The sequence below is a fragment of the Ailuropoda melanoleuca genome, chromosome 3 (genome assembly GCF_002007445.2).
Source record: "Ailuropoda melanoleuca isolate Jingjing chromosome 3, ASM200744v2, whole genome shotgun sequence".
Classification (NCBI taxonomy): Eukaryota; Metazoa; Chordata; class Mammalia; order Carnivora; family Ursidae; genus Ailuropoda; species Ailuropoda melanoleuca.
Window position 1 is genome coordinate 118,519,254 of NC_048220.1, and position 23,963 is coordinate 118,543,216.

At 36.8% G+C, this 23,963-nt stretch overlaps 1 protein-coding gene and 1 non-coding gene across 3 annotated transcripts in view; one reads left to right on the plus strand and one right to left on the minus strand.

Moving 5' to 3' along the window:
* The first annotated feature begins 7,802 nt into the window (after window positions 1–7,802).
* The window catches only part of NUP155 (nucleoporin 155), a 65,498-nt gene continuing 49,337 nt past the window's right edge, over window positions 7,803–23,963 (plus strand). Inside the window, exons 1-9 of one of the 2 annotated variants that reach the window (XM_034656989.1) lie at window positions 7,803–8,110; window positions 10,355–10,492; window positions 12,000–12,096; window positions 14,364–14,434; window positions 19,510–19,602; window positions 20,363–20,529; window positions 22,009–22,114; window positions 22,887–22,960; window positions 23,779–23,870. In XM_034656989.1, the coding sequence (XP_034512880.1) occupies window positions 7,954–8,110; window positions 10,355–10,492; window positions 12,000–12,096; window positions 14,364–14,434; window positions 19,510–19,602; window positions 20,363–20,529; window positions 22,009–22,114; window positions 22,887–22,960; window positions 23,779–23,870 (995 nt within the window). In that variant the 5' untranslated portion in view covers window positions 7,803–7,953. The remainder of the gene's footprint in view (window positions 8,111–10,354; window positions 10,493–11,999; window positions 12,097–14,363; window positions 14,435–19,509; window positions 19,603–20,362; window positions 20,530–22,008; window positions 22,115–22,886; window positions 22,961–23,778; window positions 23,871–23,963) is intronic. The other variant, XM_034656988.1, reaches the window with a different exon arrangement.
* LOC117801731 lies at window positions 17,821–17,923 on the minus strand. The gene has a single exon (XR_004624466.1). It is a non-coding gene; the product is annotated as a U6 spliceosomal RNA (small nuclear RNA).

The window sequence follows — 23,963 nt, forward strand, 5'->3', positions numbered from 1 at the left end:
TCTCAGGGTCATGAGTTCAAGCCCTGTGTTGGGCTCCATGCTGGTGTGGAGACAACTTTTTAAAAAAAAAATGCTCTCGGGGCGCTTGGGTGGCTCAGTTGGTTAAGTGTCTGCCTTCAGCTCAGGTCATGATCTCAGATCCTGGGATGGAGCTCCACTTTGGGCTCCCCACTCTGTAGGCAATCTGCTTCTTCCTCTCCCTCTGCATCTGCCCCTACCCCTGCTTGTGCACGCTCTCTCATGTGCACACTCTCACTCTCTCTCTCTCTCAAATAAATAAAATCTTTTAAAAAAAATAAAAATAAAAATAAATGCTCTAAAGCTTGTATTCTTAGCCCAAGCCTCCCTCTGGCTACCAGTCATGATTGCTTATAGAGTTTCCCAGCCCACAGCAAGGGTTCCCAAAGCACTTTATTAACATATTTATTATATTTTTACTTCATATTTGGTTCTAATCTCTTTACAACACAACTCCCTACCTGTGCTACAAACTAATGGTGCATTATTTACCTTTATATTTCTGAGTTCTAGCAACATTGCATATAGTCCTAATAAATGTTGCTGAATAAAAATATTTTCATAGAGTTACTCATTAGCTTGGCTACTACACCTTAGTCTCCTACCACAAATTATACTTTAGCTATGCACCCTAAATGATAATTATCAAGTCTAATATCATTTCCATAGTTCTTAAAATAAAATGCAAAATTATTCACATGGCCCCCAAAGCCTTCCAACCTCATCATTTTCTATTTTCCACTACAACAGTCTTCTTTCAGCTCAATAAGCAGCCTCCAACTATCATGTCCTGAAAACTCTGACTCTTCACCAATCCCCATGCCCTTCATTGAATCCCATTCATCCTTCAGAACTCATTTTCAACTTGGATGCTCTTTGGGGTGCCTCAGTGGCTCAGTTGTTAAGCGGCTGCCTTCCACTCAGGGCTTGATCCCAGAGTTCTGGAATAGAGCCCCGCATCGGGCTCCTACTCTGGGAACCTGCTTCTTCCTCTCCCACTCCCCCTGCTTGTGTTCCCGCTCTCGCTGGCTGTCTCTCTCTCTCTGTGAAATAAATGGATAAAGTCTTTTTAAAAATTTTAAAAATAAAAAAATAAAATAAACTTGGGTGTTCTTCTAAGCATTTACAGGCCTTTATAGACCTCCAACTAAATTAGGGTCCTTTAACTATGACATCATCTAGTACTCTTCCTTCATAGCACAATGCCTAGGTGGACACTCAGTATTCATTAAATGAACGAAAAAAATGAATAAGGGAAAGAAAGCAGTTGTGAAGACAAAAACAACTACTCTCATATGCAGAATGTTTTACAGCTTGGGACAACAAAATTTGGTTTTATCCTAAGAGATTACTCAACCTCAAAAATCAAAAGCCAATGTGAACTCTAATCAAATATGGCCAGTTCATTATGCCTTCAACAAAAAAAGTTATTAATGCCACTGTCTCTTTTCTGTGTACAAATAAGCAGGCCTTAGGTAGTAAAGTAGAACTTTATGAATACAGATCATTAGGAAAACCATTGCCCAAGCTTATACCTAGCTATTTCAGCTCCTCGGTAGTCAAGGATTTATAGATGAGAACTTGAGATAGTATACATTTTTTCCTTTTATTAAGACCTTAATTTTTTAGAGCAGTTTAAGGTTCACAAAAATAAATAAATAAAAGGGAAGGTACAGAGATTTCCCATATATCACCTTGCTTTTACACATGCATAGCTTACCCAATATCAATATCACCCACGAGAGTGGTACGCTTTTTTCAATTGATGAACCTACGTTAACACATCATGATCACCCACAGTCCATAGTTTACGTAGGGTTCGTTAGTGGTGTTGTACATTGTATGGTTTATGACAAATGTATAATGACATGAATCCATCATTATGGTATCATCACTATGATATGCTTATCTTCTCCCTCCTCTCAACCACTACCAACCACTGGTATTTTTACTGTCTCCATACTTTCGCCTTTTCTTGAATGACATATAGTTGGAATCGTACAGAATGTAACCTTTCTCAGATTGCCTTCTCTCACTTGGTAATATGTATTAAGTTTCCTCTATGTCTTTTCATGATTTAATAGCTCATTTCTTTTAGCACTGTTTAATATTACATTGCCTAGATGTACTGTAGTTTATTTATCCTGCTTCACTTACTGAAGGACGTCTTGGTTGCTTCTAAGTTTTGGCAATTATGAATAAAGCTACTATGGACAACTTTTGTGCAGACATAGTTTTCAATCCCTTTAGGTAAATATCAAGGAGCATGATTTCTGGATAATATAGTAAGAATATGTTTGGTTTTGTAAAAAACTGCCAAACTATCTTTCAGATGACTGTACCATCTTACATTTTCACTGGCAATGAATGACAGTTCCTTTTTTTCTACATCCTCACCAACGTTTAGTACTGTCAGTGTTCCAGATTTTGGCCCTTCTAACAGGGCCCCTTTCCCTGATGACATATGATGTGGAGTGTCTTTTTACATGTTTAATGGCTATCTTCTTTGGTGAGGTGTCTGTTAAGGTCTTTAACCCATTTTTTAATCAGATTATTTTCTTATTTTGAATTTTTAAGAGTTCTTTGTATATTTTGGATTATGCAGTCCTTTATGTCTTTTGCAAATATTTTCTCCCAATCTGTGGTTTGTCTTCTCATTCTTGACATTGTCTTTTGCAGAGCAGAAGATTTAATTTTGGGGCGCCTGGGTGGCACAGCGGTTAAGCGTCTGCCTTCAGCTCAGGGCGTGATCCCGGCGTTCTGGGATCGAGCCCCATCAGGCTCCTCTGCTGTGAGCCTGCTTCTTCCTCTCCCACTCCCCCTGCTTGTGTTCCCTCTCTTGCTGGCTGTCTCTATCTCTGTCAAATAAATAAATAAAATCTTTTTTTTAAAAAAAAAAGAAGATTTAATTTTAATTAAGGAGAGTTTATCATTATTTCTGTCATGCACCATGCCTCTAGTGTTGTAGCTAAAAAGTCATTGTTTTACCTAAAGTCATTTAAATTTTCTCCTATGTTTTCTTCTAGGAGTTTTATAGTTTTAGGTCAGTTGTTGAGTTTAGGTCAGTTGTTCAGTTAATTTTTGTGACAGGTCTGTGGCTAGATTCATTTTTTTGCATGTGGATGTCTAGTAGTTCCAGCACCATATGTTGAGAAGATTCCATTGTAGAAACATAAAATCTTAAACTACAAAGCACTGAAGAAAAAAAAATAAAGAGTAATGGAAGACATATATCATTGACCAATAGGAGTAGATAATGATGATGATTACAAAAAAAATCACAAGATGTATTTGCTTTTCATAAAAAGAGACAATGTAACTGCACTAGTAGAAACTTCTGCAATAAGCTATTTTTTAAGTTTTTGTCTGTATGAAACATCTTTTTTTTAATTATATTTTCTTTTTTATTTTTTATTTATTTTTTTTTTTTAAAGATTTTATTCATTTATGTGACAGAGAGACAGCCAGCGAGAGAGGGAACACAGCAGGGGAGAGGGAGAGGAAGAAGCAGGCTCCCAGCTGAGGAGCCCGATGTGGGACTCGATCCCGGAACCCCGGGATCACGCCCTGAGCCGAAGGCAGTCGCTTTAACGACTGCGCTACCCAGGCGCCCCTATATTTTCTTTTTTAAAGTAGGCTTCACATCCAATGACCCTGAGATCAAGAGTCGCATGTTCTACCAACTGAGCCAGCCAGGCGCCCCTGTATGAGACATCTTAATAAAATGTTAAGCACACCAGAAAATTTTTGATTTTCTTGGAGCAAAGTAAAATTATTTGTGAATTAAATATTTGAGAGGCAGGATAGCATTAAGCAAATGAGTTCCAGAACTAGACTATCTGGGTTCAAATCATGATTCTGATAATATAATCTTCTTTTAAGATTTTATTTATTTATTTGACAGAGACAGACAGTGAGAGAGGGAAAACAAGCAAGGGGAGTGGGAGAGGGAGAAGCAGGCTTCCCGCCAAACAGGGAGCCTGATGCGGGGCTCAATCCCAGGACCCCGGGATCATGACCTGAGTCGAAGGCAGATGCTTAACAGCTGAGCCACCCAGGGGCCGCATTCTGGTAATATAATCTTAATGAATTATTTAGTCTCTATGTGCTTCAAATTCTTCGTCTGTTAAGTGGATAGTATAACAATAGCACATATCACCTCATAGATTTTTCTGGTGATTGAATGAGTTAATTCTCATAAAGCAATTAGAATAATGCCTGGTATGTATTACGCATCCAATAAATGTTAGCCATTACTAAGTGCCAGATGCTAGTGAAAATAGTGAAGACAGAGAGCATAGTCTCTGCTCTCATGGAACTTCTGTTCTAATGAGGATATTTTTTAAGAGATTTTATTTATTTATTTGTCAGGCTCTCCACCAAGCAAGGAGCCCAACGCGGGGCTCAATCCCAGGACCCTGGGATCATGACCTGAGGCAAAGGCAGACGCTTAACTGACACCAACGGAGCCACCCAGGCATCCCAAATGAGAATATTTTTAAAAACTCTAAATACCTAATAGGGCTAGTCTACTTAAATAGTGTATTGTGTGGATTCCTGTAAAGGTGTTCATGAAATCAAAATTATTTTCATAATAATATTAAGCCATTTGCTTTTTTCACTCTATTGACATTTGCACTGATGATGCAGAAGCAATAGTGGGTAAAACTGCTGGTGCCTTAGCATAAATCAAGTCAGTTACAAGCAAATTGTAGTAGTCCTCATATTCCTCACTGTTACATACCCACTTTACACAAGAATGAATGAAATGAGTTAGTCACTTCAAGGAAAACAACTCACTGTACTTGTTACTAAGGAAAATTTGAGCTTTGAAGATTGAGAAACTTATCAAGATTGTATCAAGGTTGTGTCCACCACCATAAGCTTGACAACTTCCTAATACTTAAAAGATTTTTCTGTTAATATAGGTAGTAATATTAACATGATAATTTTTTCCTATTGGTTAATGAAAGACGGCAACATTTGGAAGATCTGCATAACTTAGAAAACCAGTATTTCCCAAATGATCAACACATAATAGTACAGAATCATGCATGGATAGAAGGTCCAAAATATAAGACAGACGAGTTTTTTAATTTTAACAAAGTTCAAAAAAATTCACTGATGGTTTCAAATTCCACATCATAACTAACTTTTAAGAAACTATACCAATTGGGTGGGGCACCTGGGTGGCTCAGTGGGTTAAGCGGCTGCCTTTGGCTCAGGTCATGATCCCAGGTTCTTGGGATTGAGCCCCACATTGGGCTCCTGCTCAGCAGGGAGACTGCTTCCCCCTCTCCCTCTGCCCGCCCCCACTCATGTGCTCTCATTCCCTCTCTCTCTCAAATAAATAATAAGTTTTTAAATTTTTTAAGAAGAAAAGAAACTATACCACTTGGGATGCCTGGAGGGCTCAGTTGGCTGAGTGGCCAACTTCTGGTTTTGACCCAGGTCTTGATCTCAGGGTCATGAGTTCAAGCCCTGTGTTGGGTTCTACTCTGGGTGTGGAGCCCACTTAAAAAAGCAAATAAAAGAAGCTACACCATTTGTCAAGTTTTGGTAATCTATCAGAGAATAACATTCACAACTACCTAAAAAGGTTATTAAAATACTTTTCCCTTTCCCATTATATAACTATATGTGAGGCTCACTTTTCTTCATATACTTCAAGTAATCAACAGATCACAACATACTGACGGCAAATGCAGATATGAAAATCTATCTTTTTTTTTTTAAAGATTTTATTTATTTATTTGACAGAGATAGAGACAGCCAGCGAGAGAGGGAACACAAGCAGGGGGAGTGGAAGAGGAAGAAGCAGGCTCGTAGCAGAGGAGCCTAATGTGGGGCTCGATCCCATAACGCCGGGATCACGCCCTGAGCCGAAGGCAGACACTTTAACCGCTGTGCCACCCAGGCGCCCCGAAAATCTATCTTATCTGTCTTATTAAGCCAGACATTTAGGAGGTTTGGAAAAATGTAAAATAATGCATTCTTCTAATATTTAGTTTTACAAACTATTGTGGTTTTTCATAAAATATGTGTCATTTAAATTAAAATGGATTAGGCTTATTCTTTTCTTTTTTTTAAGATTTTATTTATTTATTTGTCAGATAGAGAGAGAAAGAGAGCGCAAGCAGCGGAAGCAACAGGCAGAGGGAGAGGGAGAAGCAGGGAGCCCGACGTAGGGCTTGAACCCAGGACCCTGGGATCATGACCTGAGCTGAAGACAGTCACTTAAGGACTGAGCCACCCAGGTGCCCCAAGGCTTATTCTTTTAAATGACTTTTTAAATTTGTTTTTAGGAGATATTAATAATTATTAACAAATACAACCCAAACAAAACAAAAAAGTCTTTGTAATCCTTAATAATTGTTAAGAGTCTCAAAATGTCCTGAAATCAAAATGTTTTAGAATCACTGTTTAGGGAAGTCTTCACACACTTTTCCTGTAAAGGGCTAGGTGGTAAATATTTGAGGCTCTGAGGCCCTGTGGTCTGTGTAGCAACTACTCAATTCAGCGGTGGTAGCTGGAAGGCAACCACAGGCAATGTACAAATAAACGGAAGTCCTTGGACTTAGGCCCCTGGGAATATTGTTGCAGTGCAGGAATATTAGACCAGTATTGCCGGATCATCCAATTTGTGGAATTGAAACCTCTCAATCATATGTTTTACCTTAAATTAAAAACAAACAAACACTGTGACATATCATCAGTTTTCAATCTGTGGTCTACCAAATAAAAGAAAGTTGATGGCTTACTTAAGTTGAAGCTTACTTAAGTGTGGTTCTAAATTAGCACTAAATAAGGAATGCTCTTTGAGTGCTTTGATTTTACCACTCTAGTTGCCTTCTGTGTGAAATGAAGCCTATCTAACCTCTTCTTGCTCATCTTACCCTCCTACTGCAATTAATACATATCCCATAAATAATTGTGGTGATGCACTTTATTGCTTTATTTTGTGTGTCCCTGCATCAAGCACCTTGAAGACAGGAATGTGTCAGTTTGGTATTTCCAGCACCAGGCACAATGCCTGACACAAATTATAAATTCAATTTCTCTAGAATTTGGGTAATGTAAAGGGACCTACTTTATCCCAGTCCCTCTCCTTTGTGCTGGGGGTCAACCAATGAATTAGAATACTCTTCTTCCTCCCTGTGATGAGAAATAAAGGAAGCAGCAGTGGAGCCTGATGATTTTGAAGTAGGCTCCACTCCAAGGTGGAGCCTAAACTCACCAAGCAGACACCAAGAGTCACATGCTCTACTGACTACCCCAGCCAGAAAAGTCTGATGAATTTACAGTGAAGCCCATAAGAAATGTGGTGAAATTTTGGTTCACACGTAAACTGCTTCTCAGAAGCTACCAACTCCTATCCATTCTCACAGAAGAAGCTGTTTAGAGTGCCAAAGAAATTGACGCGCAAACTCTTAAGTAGTTGCAGTTGAGAGATTCTAGGCTGCAAAGCTCGAGACACCAAGATCCCGCGCTCGCGAAACCCCCCAGAACCGGAGCAGCCTGCCGGGCCCTACCCAGCTTCCACTTACCCGCCCGCTGCTCCCTTCCACCCCTCCCGGCCCCCTCTTTCGCCGGTCCTTTCCCTTTCCCCTTCTTTCCTCCCTTCCCTAGGTAAACCTCCACGGATTTTCTCCTCCTCCACCCTCTCAAGCACCCAGCCTACGCCCGGGAAAGAGCCTCCACTCGCTCGCTCCGCCCCTAACGTCCAGCCCCCTCCACAGCTTCCTCTCTTCAGCTTCAAAACGCAGCCTTCAAATTCCCCTCCAGATGAACCGGAAGTGCGTCATGCACAGGCGCCGAGGCGCTCGTTTGGCGCGCGCGCTCTAAGCTGCGGGTCTGAGCTAGGGTGTTGGGTTTTTCTCTCTTTTCTCCTTGGTTTTTTACTTTTTCCAGACGCTGGTGTCTCCGAGTCTCGACATGCCGTCTTCTTTACTGGGGTCGGCGATGCCGGCGTCCACGTCGGCCTCAGCGCTGCAGGAAGCTTTGGAAAATGCAGGGCGGCTCATCGACCGTCAGTTGCAAGAAGACCGCATGTACCCGGACCTTTCCGAGCTCCTCATGGTGTCTGCCCCAAGTGAGTGATCAGTGCCCATTTGATGACTGCTTTCTCAGCAGAAAGGACTCTCTCCTGACTTCCTAACTAGGTCCTTATCCCCGGGGTGGGCCTAACGAAGACATTTTGAGATTTAGCTGTTTGCTACATTTCAAAGAGCAAAAAGGGCCTATTTTCCGTTTATTTTGTTGTCCTCAGTTCACTGCCGATGTTTGAGAGGGTAGGAGTGACGAACAACCCCCCCCATTTGAAGCAAAGACCCCAACCTTAATGAGCTGCTCACTGCCTCCAAGTGTTCATCGCTAAGGCCAGTTGAGTAGGACCACCTGATCCAAGTCTCATTCTTTTTGATTCCTCATTAACTTTAGGCTAAAACAGACGGGTAAACGAAATTAATTTGGAAATTTACCATCTCCTCTCAGAGATAGTCTTTATTATGTGTAGAGTTAGTGTAATACCAAGTCCTGTAATACAAAGGTAGTTAAGAACTACCAGTGGAATAAAGGAAGAGAGCAAGGATATTAGCTGTGATGATGGACAGGAAGGGTAAGGCAGTGCATGGGCCAAGAAAGAGAGGCGATGGGAAAATGCTTTGTTTAACGGTTTTAGTTATGGCCAGATTCCTCAAGGAGTGGAGTTACATAAGTTGCTTTTAAAAAAATGACCCCTTTGTGAGACGTATATTGGAGAGAAGAAGTCTAACAAACAAGGTTTTTGGTAAACAAGAGCCAAGTTAAAGTAACAAGGATAATCTGTGCAATGTAAACCTAAAGAAGGTTTTTGGCTGTTTATAAAAATCATTGAGTAGACTTACAGTCAGAGAAAAGATAGAAATAAAACAAATGTAGTATTTGTTCCTGATAGCTACTTACCAGCGGGCTTGTCTTACAAGAACTGAGGGGCGTATTAGCAACTCTCATCTTGAATAGCATTATACTCCCTTTGACCTCCTTAGGTTTGAAAAGCAAGATGTAAAGAGTCCATGCATTCTTGTCCTCTCTTATCTGATTTAAATCATTTCTATCCACCTTTACACCAGCTTCTTCAACCTAATCTCCTCCTCTTCCTCCATCTTATTCTCAAACTCTTTATTCCAGTCACACTGAATTTAACAGGTTTTCCGTTTTCCGTAAGAAGCTGTCTCTTCAGGATTCTATTTTACATCATAATTTACTTCATCACTTCTGGAATGTTTTTTTATCTTTGCCTGACATTCTTCCCTTGAATATCACTTCCTTTCTGAGGGCTTTCTTAACCATTCACATTCTCAACTGAGTTATTAATTCCATCCTTTGTGTTCCCACTGCCATTTAACGTGTGCAATATCCTATTAAAATTATGTTTTAAGATTAAATGGAAAGTCTGGGATTTGCTTCAAAAAATTCATTAGGGAAGGAGTAGCTAGGGATATAAATGAAACATGATCAGCCATGTTATTGGTAATTGTTGAAACTGGGTAATCAATCAGTACATAGGAATTGATTGCATTTTTCTCTCTAGTTGTATATTTTAAATTTCCGTAATACATTTAGAATTTCTTTTATATGTCAATTTTCCCCAACATCTTTGTACTGAAAGAGAGCCTGGAAAGGTGCCTGGCATAAATATAGGTCATCAGTCAGATCTAAAGAACACCTCCTGTTCAGGATATAGAAAGGACAGGCTGAATAGAGCAGCCCACTCCTGCCTTTAGTTGACTGTGTCTTAGAGCAAGAGAAAGGTTGCCAAACGAGAACACTTGATAGAGCAGTCTGTCGTCTCCCCCAGTAAAATATTGCTTATGTGGTATTATTTGTATTTATCTTATTGGTCTTGGGAGTTCGTCTAACAGAAAAATGCGTAGGTTGTTTTAATCTAGTAATATTTAAGTTGGGAAAGAAATGGCTGTTTTTTTCCCCAATCAATATTTTGTTCACAATTGTTTTATCTGACAATTACAAAGTGGTTTTATAAATATTTGCCCATTTCAGATTAGTAAAATAAGAGAAAAAAAACTAAATTATTGAACTAAGTATTTCCTTTCTTATGGAATCTTTGTGAAAGAGAACCTTCTGTTTAGTGCTGAAACCTGTAACTGCCCCACCTTAGCACTGTTATTTTCTCAGGCCTCCTTTGTGTTGGGTCAGAACTATTTTATTCTCTCTATACCTTTACAACCACCAGATGCACAATTTTTTTTGTAACTTGCAGTGCTTCAATATGCCTAATTGATGCCCAAAACATTATTACTATAATAAAGGCTTTTTTTTTTTTTATTACTTGCAGATAATCCCACTGTTTCTGGCATGTCAGATATGGATTATCCTCTACAAGGACCTGGTTTGCTGTCGGTGCCCAACCTTCCAGAGATCAGTTCCATCCGAAGAGTTCCTCTCCCACCTGAACTTGTTGAACAGTTTGGACGTATCCTGTTACCTTGTTTTTAACTCCTTAATATTTTTTAAAATTGGTGTTCTTATAGTTCTTGCTTTGTGTTTAATTGGTGTGTGTATTTAAGTTCATTTAAGAGTTTTATTTAAAAAACATTTTAAGTATGTGGGTGGTTTGCCATGTGCCTAGAAAATTTCATATAACATTGAATGTTGAAAATTGAATCACATTTTAATTGTTCTGAGACATTGAAGAGAGTGAATTGTTTATAAGGAATTCTGCATTTTTGAATGATATTCTTGCAAAGTAGTACTTTCCAGTTAAATGCTCTACAAGGAAGCTTTTGCTAACACATTTTAGCTGGAAGACCCATGATTTTCATCTTTATTTTTTCTCATATTTTAACATTTTAAAACTGGGATGTCGTTCTAAAACTGTTTAAAAACAAACTGCCAGGTACTTCTTTTTGCCCCTCCCTGAAAGTTTTTGGTATGGTTTTACACTTATTGTTATCTTAGAATTAAAGTTTATAAGTGATTGCATTTCTAAGGATCACAATAAGAATGGAACTTAATGGCATCTTCATAGACTGAGTTACTAGAAGAGTTTTCTTACCCTCTAAAAAGATTTTAATTTTTTTAAAGCGTGCCATACCCTATTAAGGCATTAGATTTATAGTTATTTGCTAGGAAGCTTTTTTATTAATCTATAACCCTCATTATATAGACATTAAGATGGTATATTAAAATTTAATGAGACTTTTTAAAAGTATATTAATCTATTTAAAGTAAAAGCATTTCAAATTTCATTACAGTCTGATTCAGAAAAATAAAGGAAATGGAAAATTAAGGAAATACTTGGAATAGAAAAACTAGTAGAATCTAATATTTTTCCTAAAATTTTCAGTGTTTCTCTGAGATTTTGTGAAATAGTGTTATTAAATATAAAACATACCTTATCCCATACTGTACCCTTGCTTAGTTTCTCAATATTCTTTAATCTTCTGATAATACTTTTTCTGCAAGAGACATTAGGAAATTATTTCATAGTTGTTTCCTTGTCTTATAATTACGTAATATAATTTTTTGTCTGTTTTTCAATTGTACTATTTATAAGAAGCTTGCAAATTATCAACTGTGACTTAGCATACCATGTGCTTTTTTTTTTTTAATCAATCTTGCTCTTACACAATTGGAGAAACTGCTTCAGTAAGTTTTTTCATGTCAAAATTCAGTGGTGTTACTCATAATCAGTATTCTTTTTTGAATTAATAATGGTAAAAACATTACATTTGTCCTTTAGAATACATTTCAAGTGGCCGGACAGCATTATTTAGAAATTATAAATTACAGGTTTATTTCTGTAATAAGCTATGTCTTTCATTAAACTCATTAGAAATCAAGATATTTTATTTGCTCTTTCTATTAAAGAGTGGTTAGGTCATGATTTTTTAATCATAAATTTTAAATCAAAATCTTTCCAAACACATTTGAAAAAGATAAGATTGAAATCTTTTTGCCTTACATCCACACTACTTCAGATATGCAGTGTAACTGCATGATGGGCGTGTTCCCTCCTATCAGCAGAGCTTGGCTCACAATTGACAGTGACATATTCATGTGGAACTATGAAGACGGGTATGTATTTAATGCTGGTTTGCTGTAGCATGGCTAGAATTGAGATTCTCTTAACTGCAGCTAGTGCTCTACTCATCAGAAGCTGCCTGGTTTATCTTTCATTCATCTAACATCTGGGTCAGTGCTTCTCAGTATGCATATCAATCACCAGGAGATGGGGTTAAAATGTGGATTCTGTTACAGTAGTTCTGAGTAAGCCTCAAGAGTCTGCATTTGTTACAAACTTCCAGTGATGCTGCCAGTCTGAGTACCATTCTGAGTAGCAGGGGTCTAGTTGCCAAGCTCTTATCTACCAATAAGATAGACTATTAGTAGTTTCTTGAGAGATGGTTTGATATTTTTAAGGATCTCTATTTTTGATGCATTAACTTACTGAAGTGACTAAAGAGTTTTGTTGGTCTGTGAGCATGACCGATGTGTAATTTGAATGTATGTAATAGTCTGAGTGAAGGTCCAAGGCATTCTTGCTAAAATAAAGTTTAGTGATCTGGTAATCTCACCTGGCTTCCTGGAGATAAATTTTGGCTTATTACCAGTCATAATATCTTTAGGTGGTTAAGTGGGTTAATGGGAGGAAGGCCCATGTTGTTGTTACTCTTGCCCTTGGTTAATTAAGACACCTGTTAGGAACGCACACACACATCCACTGTATCATTGAGTTGACGTGACACATAAACTTGAACATGTAGCTAAATATAGTCCCTGTTCACATGGAACATATAGTCCAACCTTACTGTCTTAAAACTAGAACTCATTTAAAGAAAAATCATCTGGACAATGTACTTACTGAAAAAAAAATCAGGGCACAAGTCCTGGGTATAAATCTTTAGTTCACAAGTTTAATATTGCAAAAACCTTGGGCTTCCTTTCAGTTATTCCATTAGTTTTTTTATTATGAATCCTAATTCCACTTGGATGATAGGCATGTAATCTTGTTCCATTTCTTATTCTGTAACCTCTAACTTCCCCAATATTGGTCTTAGTTTCTGGAGGCTGTGCCAGTTATCAACAGTATGGAAAAAAGGGGGAAACCTGGTCCACCTAAGTGGCCATTGAGGTGTTTTCTTTCTGTTTGCTTGCCCCTTTTCAGAACAACCAGAAGTTTTCTTCAAAGTCTGGATCATAATATTTTTTTCTTGGTGTTCATCCTGTTTGGCCTTTTCTGATTTTCTTGGATCTTTGATTTGATGTCTTTCATTATTTTTGGAAATTTTTCAGTGATTACCTTCAGATATTTGTGCTGCCCCATTCTCTCCCTCTGTCTTCTGAGATTTTTACACTTTTATTAGATTGATGTTCTTCAACAGGTTTTGGATACTCTGTTCTATTTTTGTTTCTCCATTCTTTTTTTTTTTTTCCTTTTAGTTTCATTTTGGACAATTTCTATTGACCCAACTTCAGGATCACAGATTCTTTTGTTAGTTATGTCAAGTCTACCTAAAAAGTTCTTAAAAGACATTCTTTCTCTGTACTATGCTTTTTATTTCTAATACTTTCACTTATTACTTGTAATTTTCACCTCACTGCTGAAGTTCCTTATCTGTTCATTTATATATTGTCCACCTTTTCCATTCCGTATTTATTTTAAATTTCCTGCCTGTAGTTCACAGATCAGGCTCATAGCTGAGTCCATTTCTGTTGATTGCTTTGTTTCTTGACAGGCTTTTTTTTTTTTTCCTGTGCTTTTTTGTGTCTCTTGTGTTTTTTGAAAGCTAGATATTGTGTGTAGGAGAGTGGATACTGAAGTAAATAAATAATATTTATCCGTAGAAATGGGCCTAGCAGGTAGGCCTTTATTATGAGGAAAGTTGACTTTTTCCAAGTCAGGAGTTGAGCTGAGTTTGGTTTTGTCATTGCTGTGATTACCCTCAGTGGATCACAGGTTTCAAATTCCTGTAGAATTACTTTGCACTTAGGATACAGTTTGGGATGCTGGAGATTTTTTTCTCAATGTTTCTATTCCACTCTCAGCCTTATACTTTCCCTATGAATCTGTTCTTCTGAGAGGGTCTTGCCCCAGCAGTAGAATTGCTGTTACTTGAGCCTTACAGCCTGGTTGGGGGGAGGTTTGGGATGGGGAGCAGCATTCTCTGTTTCCTGGTTTATGCTTATTAGCCTTAGACAGGCCTGTGTGCCAGGATCTTGGAACTGAAACAGTTTTGTTTGCTGGTTTATTTTTCATTACATTTTGTAGTCTTAAAGAACATTTTAGATAAAACTTTGGTTTTTTTTGTATGTATAACATGTTTTTCTTTAACTATTGACAGAGGAGACCTTGCATATTTTGATGGACTTAGTGAGACTATTCTTGCTGTGGGGCTTGTGAAACCAAAAGCTGGTAAGAAATAAAAATGTAATGATTAATTTAGGTATGTATATACATAGGACTGAATAACAGTGCATTTTACATAGTTGAAATTTTTATTGAAGTTTTGTTCTGAATTCTAACTAGAAATATGTAAAGTGATTAGGAATACTTAATAGTTTATTTACTTAATGGTAGAAATGAGTCTGTCTTTAAAATTGTTACACTGGTGCACCTGGCTGCCTCAGTTGGTAGAGCATGTGACTCTTGATCTCAGGATCATGAGTTCAAGCCCCACATTAGGTGTAGAGCTTACTTTAAAAAAAAATTTTTTTTAATAAATTGTTAAACTATAATTTTTAAATTTTGTTTTGCGTATTTTTTGTTACTTTTTGTTGATTTACCTGGAGTTTTTTTACATTATACATTTTTCATCAGTTACTGAATTTAATATAAAAACCATTTTTGTCTCTACATTTTTTTAGTCTTTTTTTTTTTTTTAAAGATTTTATTTATTTATTTGACAGAGATAGAGACAGCCAGCGAGAGAGGGAACACAAGCAGGGGGAGTGGGAGAGGAAGAAGCAGGCTCATAGCAGAGGAGCCTGATGTGGGGCTCGATCCCATAACGCCGGGATCACGCCCTGAGCCGAAGGCAGACGCCCAACCGCTGTGCCACCCAGGCGCCCCTACATTTTTTTAGTCTTGATTAGCCCATGGAAATAAAAAGAGTTCAGAATAAATCTTAAAGAAATGGCAAGCGTTGTTTAATTTAACAGTTTCAACTTCATTGTGCCAGATTTTTTTTGTCAGAGCTAATGACAAGATAATAGATTGATTTAAATTTAATATACATTTTTTGGATGTTATGAGAAATCTTCCTACAATGGGCAATAGTAAACAATTGTTTGTAAGACCTAAATAAAATTTTTTGACATCACAGCTGTTTTGAAATGATTCACATGGTACAAACATGCAGTCTTATACACTGTTTATGTGATTACATTGGAAACTTACTTCCTTAATGTAGAACCTCAAGGTATTCTTCACCCTGAGGTATGTATCTTGTTTTCCACATTTAAAAGTTTATTCGTAGGGGTGCCTGGGTGATGCAGTCCATTAGGCATCCAACTCTCAGGGATGTTTTGGCTCAGGTCGTGATCTCAGGGTTGTGAGACTGAGCCCTGCATGGGGCTCCACACTCAGTGCAGTGTGCTTAAGACACTCCTTCTCCCTCTGCTTCTGCCCCCTGCTTGCTTATGTGCACTCACACACATGCTCTCTCTCTAAATAAATCCTTTTTTAAAAAAAGTTACTATCTAGGGGCGCCTGGGTGGCTAAGTCGTTAAGCATCTGCCTTCGGCTCGGCATGATTGGGATCGAGCCCCACATCAGTCTCCCCCGCTGGGAGCCTGCTTCTTCCTCTCCCACTCCCCCTGCTTGTGTTCTCTCTCTAGCTGGCTCTCTCTCTCTTTCTCTCTCTGTCAAATAAATAAATAAAATCTTTTAAAAAATAAATAATATGAATAAATAAAAAATTAAAAAGTTACTATCTAAAAGTTTATTCATAATAACAGTGGAGGGCTGTCCCTGCTCTGTATTTTAATAAATATAAATTGTCTGTCTAAAGTAAATAGTAAAATTTTTTTCTACTCAAATATAAACTTCAGTGCAAAATTAAAATTATTGCAGGTCTTTGATATGACAACAAAGGTGTGATCTTTGATAAACAATTTTTTTTTTTTTTTTGAGAGAGTGTGTGCAGACGATGGGGCGAAGGGGCTAAGGGAGAGAGAATCCTAAGCAGGCTCCATGCTGGGCAAAGAGCTGGCCTCTGGGGCTGGATCTCAGTACCATGAGATCATGACCTGGGCCAATATCAAGAGTCAGACACTTAACTGAATGAGCCACCCTGATTCTGAAACAGCTCTGACTTTGCTGTCCATAAGCACTGAAAATTCTGACTCTCGAACATAGTGTTAAAGCTAACAAAGTCCGTATCTTACTTTGCCTGTTGCAAGAAAACATTATTCTTAAAGACATTGTTTTCTAAGTCAAGCTTTTTGGCAAGAGTTTGCTTTATTGGTGATTTCTGTGTAAGGAAGAAGAATGTGAATACATGTTTCAGTTTTATGATTGTTTGAATAAAACGTAAGAGTCCTTCAGTGTTTTCTAACATTTGCAGGTTTTTGTCCACAGAGAAATTGGCAAGACTTAATCACACTTTCCTGAGTTCAGGGAAGCATTTTCTATGTGTTGAAAGAGTCACATGGTTGTCTAGCTTCATTTGCATCTTCCAGGGAGGTAATTTAGCTAAAAGAGCTTATGGCTTTGGGATATTATTCATTATAGTGATTATGAATGATTAGTGATTTTGAGTCATTTTACCTCATCTGTATGATCAAGTAGGGCTGCCACCGAAGTCAAATCATGTGTAAACTCCTTCCTGGAAGTTATTCTTGGAATGGTCTTTCCTTGTCTAATACAGTAAGCCTCCTACCTCAAGTTCAGTCAATTAGTTCTGGAAAGTCAGTGGACTTTTCAGTAGAAGAGAACTTTATATTTTCCTATTTCTGAACCAACATCTCTTGAAAAGGCATTAGTTCATACTGTCATTGAAGTTGCCTTAGAAGTTGAAGGTAGGTACCATTGGCCAAGTTTTCTGTGCAAAAGCACGCCTTTCTAAAATGCATTGGGTTATGGTTCTGTTGTTTATTCATCAAAGCAGCAAAAACAGGGGCGCCTGGGTGGCTCAGTCAGTTAAGCATCTGCCTTCAGCTCAGGTCATGATCCCAGGGTCCTGGGATGGAGTCCCACATCGGGCTCCCTGCTCGGTGGGGAGTCTCCTTCTCCTTCTGCCCATCCCCCTGCTCGTGTTCTCTCTCTCTTTCTCTTTCTCTCTTTCATTCTCTTCTCAAATAAAATTTAAAAAAAAAAAGGCAAAAACATATGTTGGCAAAGAATCCTAAGTGTTCATATTTGTGCACAAGTATTAAACTGTTTCTTTCAAAACTTTAAAACTTTTTCATTCAAAAGTAGTGAAACTTTGTTCCAAAGACCTAAACAATTTACATTAATTTCTAAAAAGTGCTAATAAGGTGTATACTTTATAGATAAGAAGTGAGAGCTGACAAAAGTGAGAAGTGTCATTTAACCTTGTTGAATCCTGAAGGGAGATGGCTTCCATTTCTACCATTTCCTGTTGCAAATTAGTTGAATAAATGATGCTAGATTTTAGAGAAGATCGCATCATTTGACAAGACGCTGCTTTTACTTTTCTCCCTTTACTCAAAGCCGTAAACCAGCTCCACCATCTATAAAATTCCAACTTTACTGACGTTTCTGTAATCAAAGATGACTTCTTTGGCATAGGCTGGTAACTGAGTACTTAGAGTTAAGGCTTTTATTTAATTTTAATTTTTTATATGGAACACTTCACGTATGTGCATGTCATCCTTGTGCAGGGGCCATGCTAATCTTCTCTATATTGTTCCAATTGTAGTGTATGTGCTGCTGAAGCAAGCATGAGATAGAGGTTTTATTAAGGAAAAATCTAAGTTTCATAAAGTTGAAGCTTTTTAAATCAACTTATCATGAAATATCAGTTATATTTTGAGTTCATTAGGTAGAAGGTCTGTGCCTTCAGCTTTATTGACTTGAACGTTGATACACGAAAATGGCTTTTATGCCCCTTGATGTTCATCAGTGAAAGTGAAAGTTTTGTTATACTTTCTGTGGCATTTAATTCCCTGAAGTAGGCCAAAGATATAAACATGAAGAGATGCCCATAATCATGACATAAGATATAGTTTCTTTTATTACCTACAGTAAGACACTATTTTTGGATATCGTAATATGACAATGATAATTATACATAGAATCTCATGCCACTGCATACTTTTTAATGTTAAACAAATAAAAAAAATAAAGTTAAACAGTACTTTAGCATGAATTAATAAAAAAAATTGTGTACTTGGTAATGTCCCCTCTGAACCTCTAAATTATCTGGTTTTGATATACAAATTTATCTGGGTAACTCATTTAGCATAAACTCATTTCTGTTTCTATGAAATTGACTACCTGATATAAGTGGAATTGTGTTTATCTCTTTGTGGTTTATTTCACTCATGATGGGTTGGGTTTTGTTGTTTTTTTTAAGATTTTATTTATTTTTAGAGGGGAAGAGAGCACAAGAGCACGAGTAGGGGGCAGAGGTAGAGAGAGAATCTCAAGTAGACTCTGGACTGAGTGCTGAGCCCAATGTGGGACTTGATCTTACCACCCTGAGATCATGACCCGAGCCAAAATCAAGAGTCGGATGCACTCAGGCACCCCTCACTTATAGTGTTCTTAAGATTCATTCCTGTTGTAGTATTGTCAGAATTTTCTTCTTTTTTAAGACTGGGTGACATTCCTATGTACATATACTTTTATGTGTATGTATATACCCACATACACACACACCAAATTTTGTTTATTCATTCATCTGTTGATGGACGCTTGGGTTGCTTCCATCTTTTGGGTACTATGAATTATGCTGCTCTGAGCATAAGTATACAAATAGAAGGCTTTATATTTTAATGAACTATTTTATAATGTAATACTGATTTTAATTGGTATTAAATACTGAAGTGTTTCTTTTCTAAGATGGTTCTTTTTTATTACTATCTACTTATTTAAATGATCATAGGTAGTAATATTTTAACATCAGAGATAAACTGAGTTCAAAGACAGTGAGAGAGGAAACACAAGTAGGGGGAGTGGAAGAGGGAGAAGCAGACTTCCCACAGAGCAGGGAGCCTGTCGCAGGGCTCGATCCCAGGACTGTGGGATCTTGACCTGAGCTGAAAGCAGATGCTTAACAACTGAGCCACCCAGGTGCCCCTATTTTTTTTTTAAGTAGGCTCCACGCCCAACATGGGGCTTGAACTCATGACCCCAAGATCGAGAGTCGCATGCTCTGTAAGCTGAACCAGCCAGACACGTCTTTCGTACACTATTTAATCACTAGTTCATTTTAATGATAAAACCATTAGTTTATCAATGCTTAAATAGTGGAAGTGGATGTTTTTTGGAATAATCCCTAACCCATGTCTACTTTGTCTTAGGCATCTTTCAACCTCATATACGACACCTCCTGGTTTTGGCAACCCCTGTGGATATAGTGATTCTTGGACTTAGCTATGCTAATTTACAAACAGGTATAGTTAACCACGTGATATTTTTAAAATAAAAATATGTTAGCCAATTTAATATAATTAAAAGCTAATTTTTTTCACTAAGTAAACTTGCAGATTATTTGTTCTTTAGAAAATATTATTTCCCTATAGGTATGATATCTCAGGTTAGTAACTCCATCAAAGAAGTATTTTGAATATGTTTATCATATTAATGTGCACTCCTTAAATGTACAGTATGAAAGGGTAGTAGAAGAGAAATAATTGACACTAGTGAGTTTTTCTATAATGCTTTCAATTTGTTTCTGGTTCTTTGAATGGCTGTTTTAACATGTAGAACGCTGAAATGTTCTTTCCTTTATTATTCTTTAACATAAGCAGCCCTCAATTCATTACTAGTACATTCAGTGATTTCTTTTGCATTCTGGCAATCTGTTTTGGGTAAAATAATGTTGAATTTCAGTGACTCAAATTAATGATTATTACTATCAAATCCTTTAGATCTTTCCCAAAATCTAATAATTTGGGATAGTTTTTCGATTTATGTTTTATAATAAGTATAAAACATATATTATGTATTTTTTATATATACACATATTATAAGTTCTATTTACCTTGAATAAATTGTATCAGACTTTTTATAGTAATTTAAAAGTATATGTTATAGAAGCGTCTGGGTATAAGAATTAGTAAAAATACCAATTCTGCGGATAATGCTGTGATTGTTTCAAACTTTAAAAAAGCTGATAAGCTGATTCCTGTATTCTTTCTTTTAAAAAAATAGGTTCTGGAGTTCTTAATGACAGTATGTGTGGTGGAATGCAGTTGCTTCCAGATCCTTTGTATTCTCTTCCCACTGATAATACTTACCTTTTAACAATAACTTCCACTGATAATGGCAGAATTTTCTTGGCTGGAAAAGATGGCTGTTTGTATGAAGTAGCATACCAAGTAAGTCTGGCATTTATAAACTTTTTTTTCCTCCCTCTGGATAAAGTAGGGGTAGATTTACTTTTGTTTTCTAATTTTATAAGCGCATTAATATAGTCTTATGGAAAATATTCAAACATATAGTTAAAACCGTACATAGTCTTGCATGACTACACCGTGCCTATAAAGCCCAGTCCTCTCTCCAGAGATAAAATCCGGTTCTGAGTATGTCTTTTTAGGACATGGTACATTGGTAAGTATCTATAAATATCTATACATATGTATTATATGTATACACATATACAAATACATGATATACTTTTGTATGTTTTTCCTTAGATTATTGCTCATGTTTTGCTACATAATTGGCTTTTCGCTTAACTGTGTTGCGTTTTGTGATTGCTGCATAGTTGTCTGTAAAATGGTTGTACATTGTTCACTTAACAATTCCTTCCTTGATGGACTTCTAGGTTTTCAGTTTTCCTATCCATAAATAATGCCATAATAGGTGTTCTTTTGTAGGTCTAATTGTGTACATGTGTAGATACTTTTTTATATAGAGACTTAGAATTCTAATGGTTGGGTTATGGAGCATATGCATTTAAAATTGTAATTAATATTTTCATATTGCTCTCTAAGAGTTTTTTAGACTCTTAGCAGGCTTCTATGAATATATCCCACCATCCCTCACTGATGGTAGTATTGTCAAACTTACTAATTTTGACCAATCTAATAGAAGGAAATTTTTTTATTACTTGCTGAGGGAGGATCTTTTCATGTATTTATTGGTCATGTATGTTTTCTCTACTTTGAAATGCCTTTTTATGTCTTTTCCCTACCATATTGGCTTTTTTCACAAGGTAAATGTTAGGAAACTGATAAAGTAATATTCTCAGAGTCACATAGCTAATTAATTAGTGGCAGAGCTGGGATTACAACCCTGGTCAGCTGTGTTTTTTTTTAATATTACATTGTACTTTTTTCTTACCTAGTTTCTCTTGGCTTTGTTCATTACCCACACCCCCCCCAAAAGGTTTTGTATGGCAAAAGTCAGACATTGAGAAGTAAACTGTAGATTATGGTGCCGACGGCTGCTGTTGTTAAGATTTTTTTTTAGCCAAAATGGGAAGAGATGATACAAGTACCCCTATCTTATGTAATTTAGCTCTTATGAACTGCACTTATTATTTGCTTTACTACTTTCAAATAAAAGAGCTTTCAAGATAATTAAAATAGGAGCTCATTAACATAGCACTATGAAGTTTTGAAATAGACACCTGATTTCATTGAGAGTTGAGATTTGATTATGGCTAACTACATCTATTACTAATTAAAGGGTTAAACTCGGTACTTATTCTGAATAGTATATTGCACTTTATTTACAATTATTGCTATTTCACTAAAATTTGAAGATTTTTATATATGTGGGTATATGGTTAGTTGCTGTGACAAATGTATCTACATTTATAAGTCTTGCTTCTTTCAATTTTTCCTTTTAAGGCAGAAGCAGGTTGGTTTAGCCAAAGATGTAGGAAAATAAACCACTCAAAGAGCGCACTTTCTTTCCTTGTTCCTTCATTGCTACAATTCACATTCTCAGAAGATGGTAAGTAGAAAACAATAAATTTGGCAATCAAAAATTTTTAAAATTGTTGACTTAACATTGTCTTCAGAAATTCTCATTCTTAACTGTAAGTTTGTCTTCTTAAATAACATTTGTTATATATTCATAAGCTTTCTTTCTCTCTCTCTTTTTTATTTATTTATTTTTTTTTAGATTTTAGTTATTTAAGAGAGAATTAGGGCGTGAGCAGGGGGAGGAACGGAGGAAGTAGCAAAGGGAGAGGATAAGCAGACGCTGTATTGAGCATGGAACCTGACCATTGGGCTCAATCCATGACCCGAGATTGTGACCTGAGCCCAAATCAAGAGTTGGATGCTCAACCGGCTGAGCCTTCAGGCGCCCCACACAATGATTTATTAAATTGAAAGTTTCTTGAAGGAATGCACTGAGTATAATTATTTCTGTGTTTCTAGTATGTAGTAGACATTCATTAAATGTTTGTTAAATGAAGAAATAATCTAGAACTTAATTTTGATTTGGCTTAAAGCTTAGTGAGAAGACAGAGTAATTTATTTGTGAGGCTCTTCATCTAGTCACAGTATTTGATGTCTGCTTTTTTCATATATTGTGTGATTTAAATGCTTCTTGCCTTTGTCCTCATGTAAATATCGTAGGACTTAACTGCAAAGCAAGAGAAAGCCCCTAAACTCAAAGTTCTAATTCAGCAATATAAATTTGTTGTAAGTGGCTACTCTGTTTAATTCGTTAATCTTTAGAGGTTTTTTTTTTTTTGCTTTTTTTTTCTTATTTTTAGATCCTATTGTTCAAATTGCAGTTGATAATTCTAGAAACATTTTATATACACGATCTGAGAAAGGAGTAATACAGGCAAGTATTAAAACACTACCATTTAAAGGGGGGTAAGAACATTCAGTTACTCTTAGCCTTTTCCTATGAGCTGTGTGCTTTTTTTTTTTTAAGATTTTATTTTTTATTTATTTATTTATTTATTTATTTATTTATTTATTTATTTATTTTTATTTATTTATAACAGATAGCACAAGCAGGGGAGCAGCAGGCAGAGGGAGAGGGAGAAGCAGGCTCCCTGCTGAGCAAGGAGCCCAATGTGGGGCTTGATCCCAGGACCCTGGGATCATGACTTGAGCCGAAAGCAGACACTTAACCAACTGAGCCACCCAGGCACCCCTGAGCTGTCTGGAATTTTTAATTAAATGAATTTCCAACAATTAAAATTGGGAACATTTACATGAATTAAATGTAAATGTCTGGCTTGTCTGGAAAAAAATCATAAACTCTGGCAATATCAAGTCTGTATTCCTGTCTGGCAATGTTCAGCTGGAGCTGAGGACCTGGCTTTCATGGGGCCTGCCTCCTCATTTATGTGGGTGTGAGAGATCCTGAAGTCTGAGGTTCTGGTTCCCTTCCTCCTCTTCTAANCTGTGTGCTTTTTAAAAAAACATCCCAAACTACTACTTAGGGGTCCTTTTTTATGAAATTTCAAATCTCTGATGTTTCCTATCTCTGTGAAGTACCTAACTTAAAGGATCCCTAAAAAGGAAAAGTCTACTTTATAAAATTCTATCCAAAAACTTATTTTGTAAAATGTGTATGGGTTTTGTAAATTCATAGTTATGCATAGTAAAATGCATAGTTATGTTTAAGTGGGTACAATTTTTTATTCGCAGGTGTATGATTTGGGCCAGGATGGACAAGGAATGAGCAGAGTTGCCTCAGTTTCACAGAATTCTATTGTCTCTGCTGCTGGAAACATTGCTAGGTAATAAATTGTCAGGCATTTCATTTGTACAAGGCATATCATTATGCTATATATGTGCAGCATACTAAAATTATTTCCTCTTCAAAATCTAAA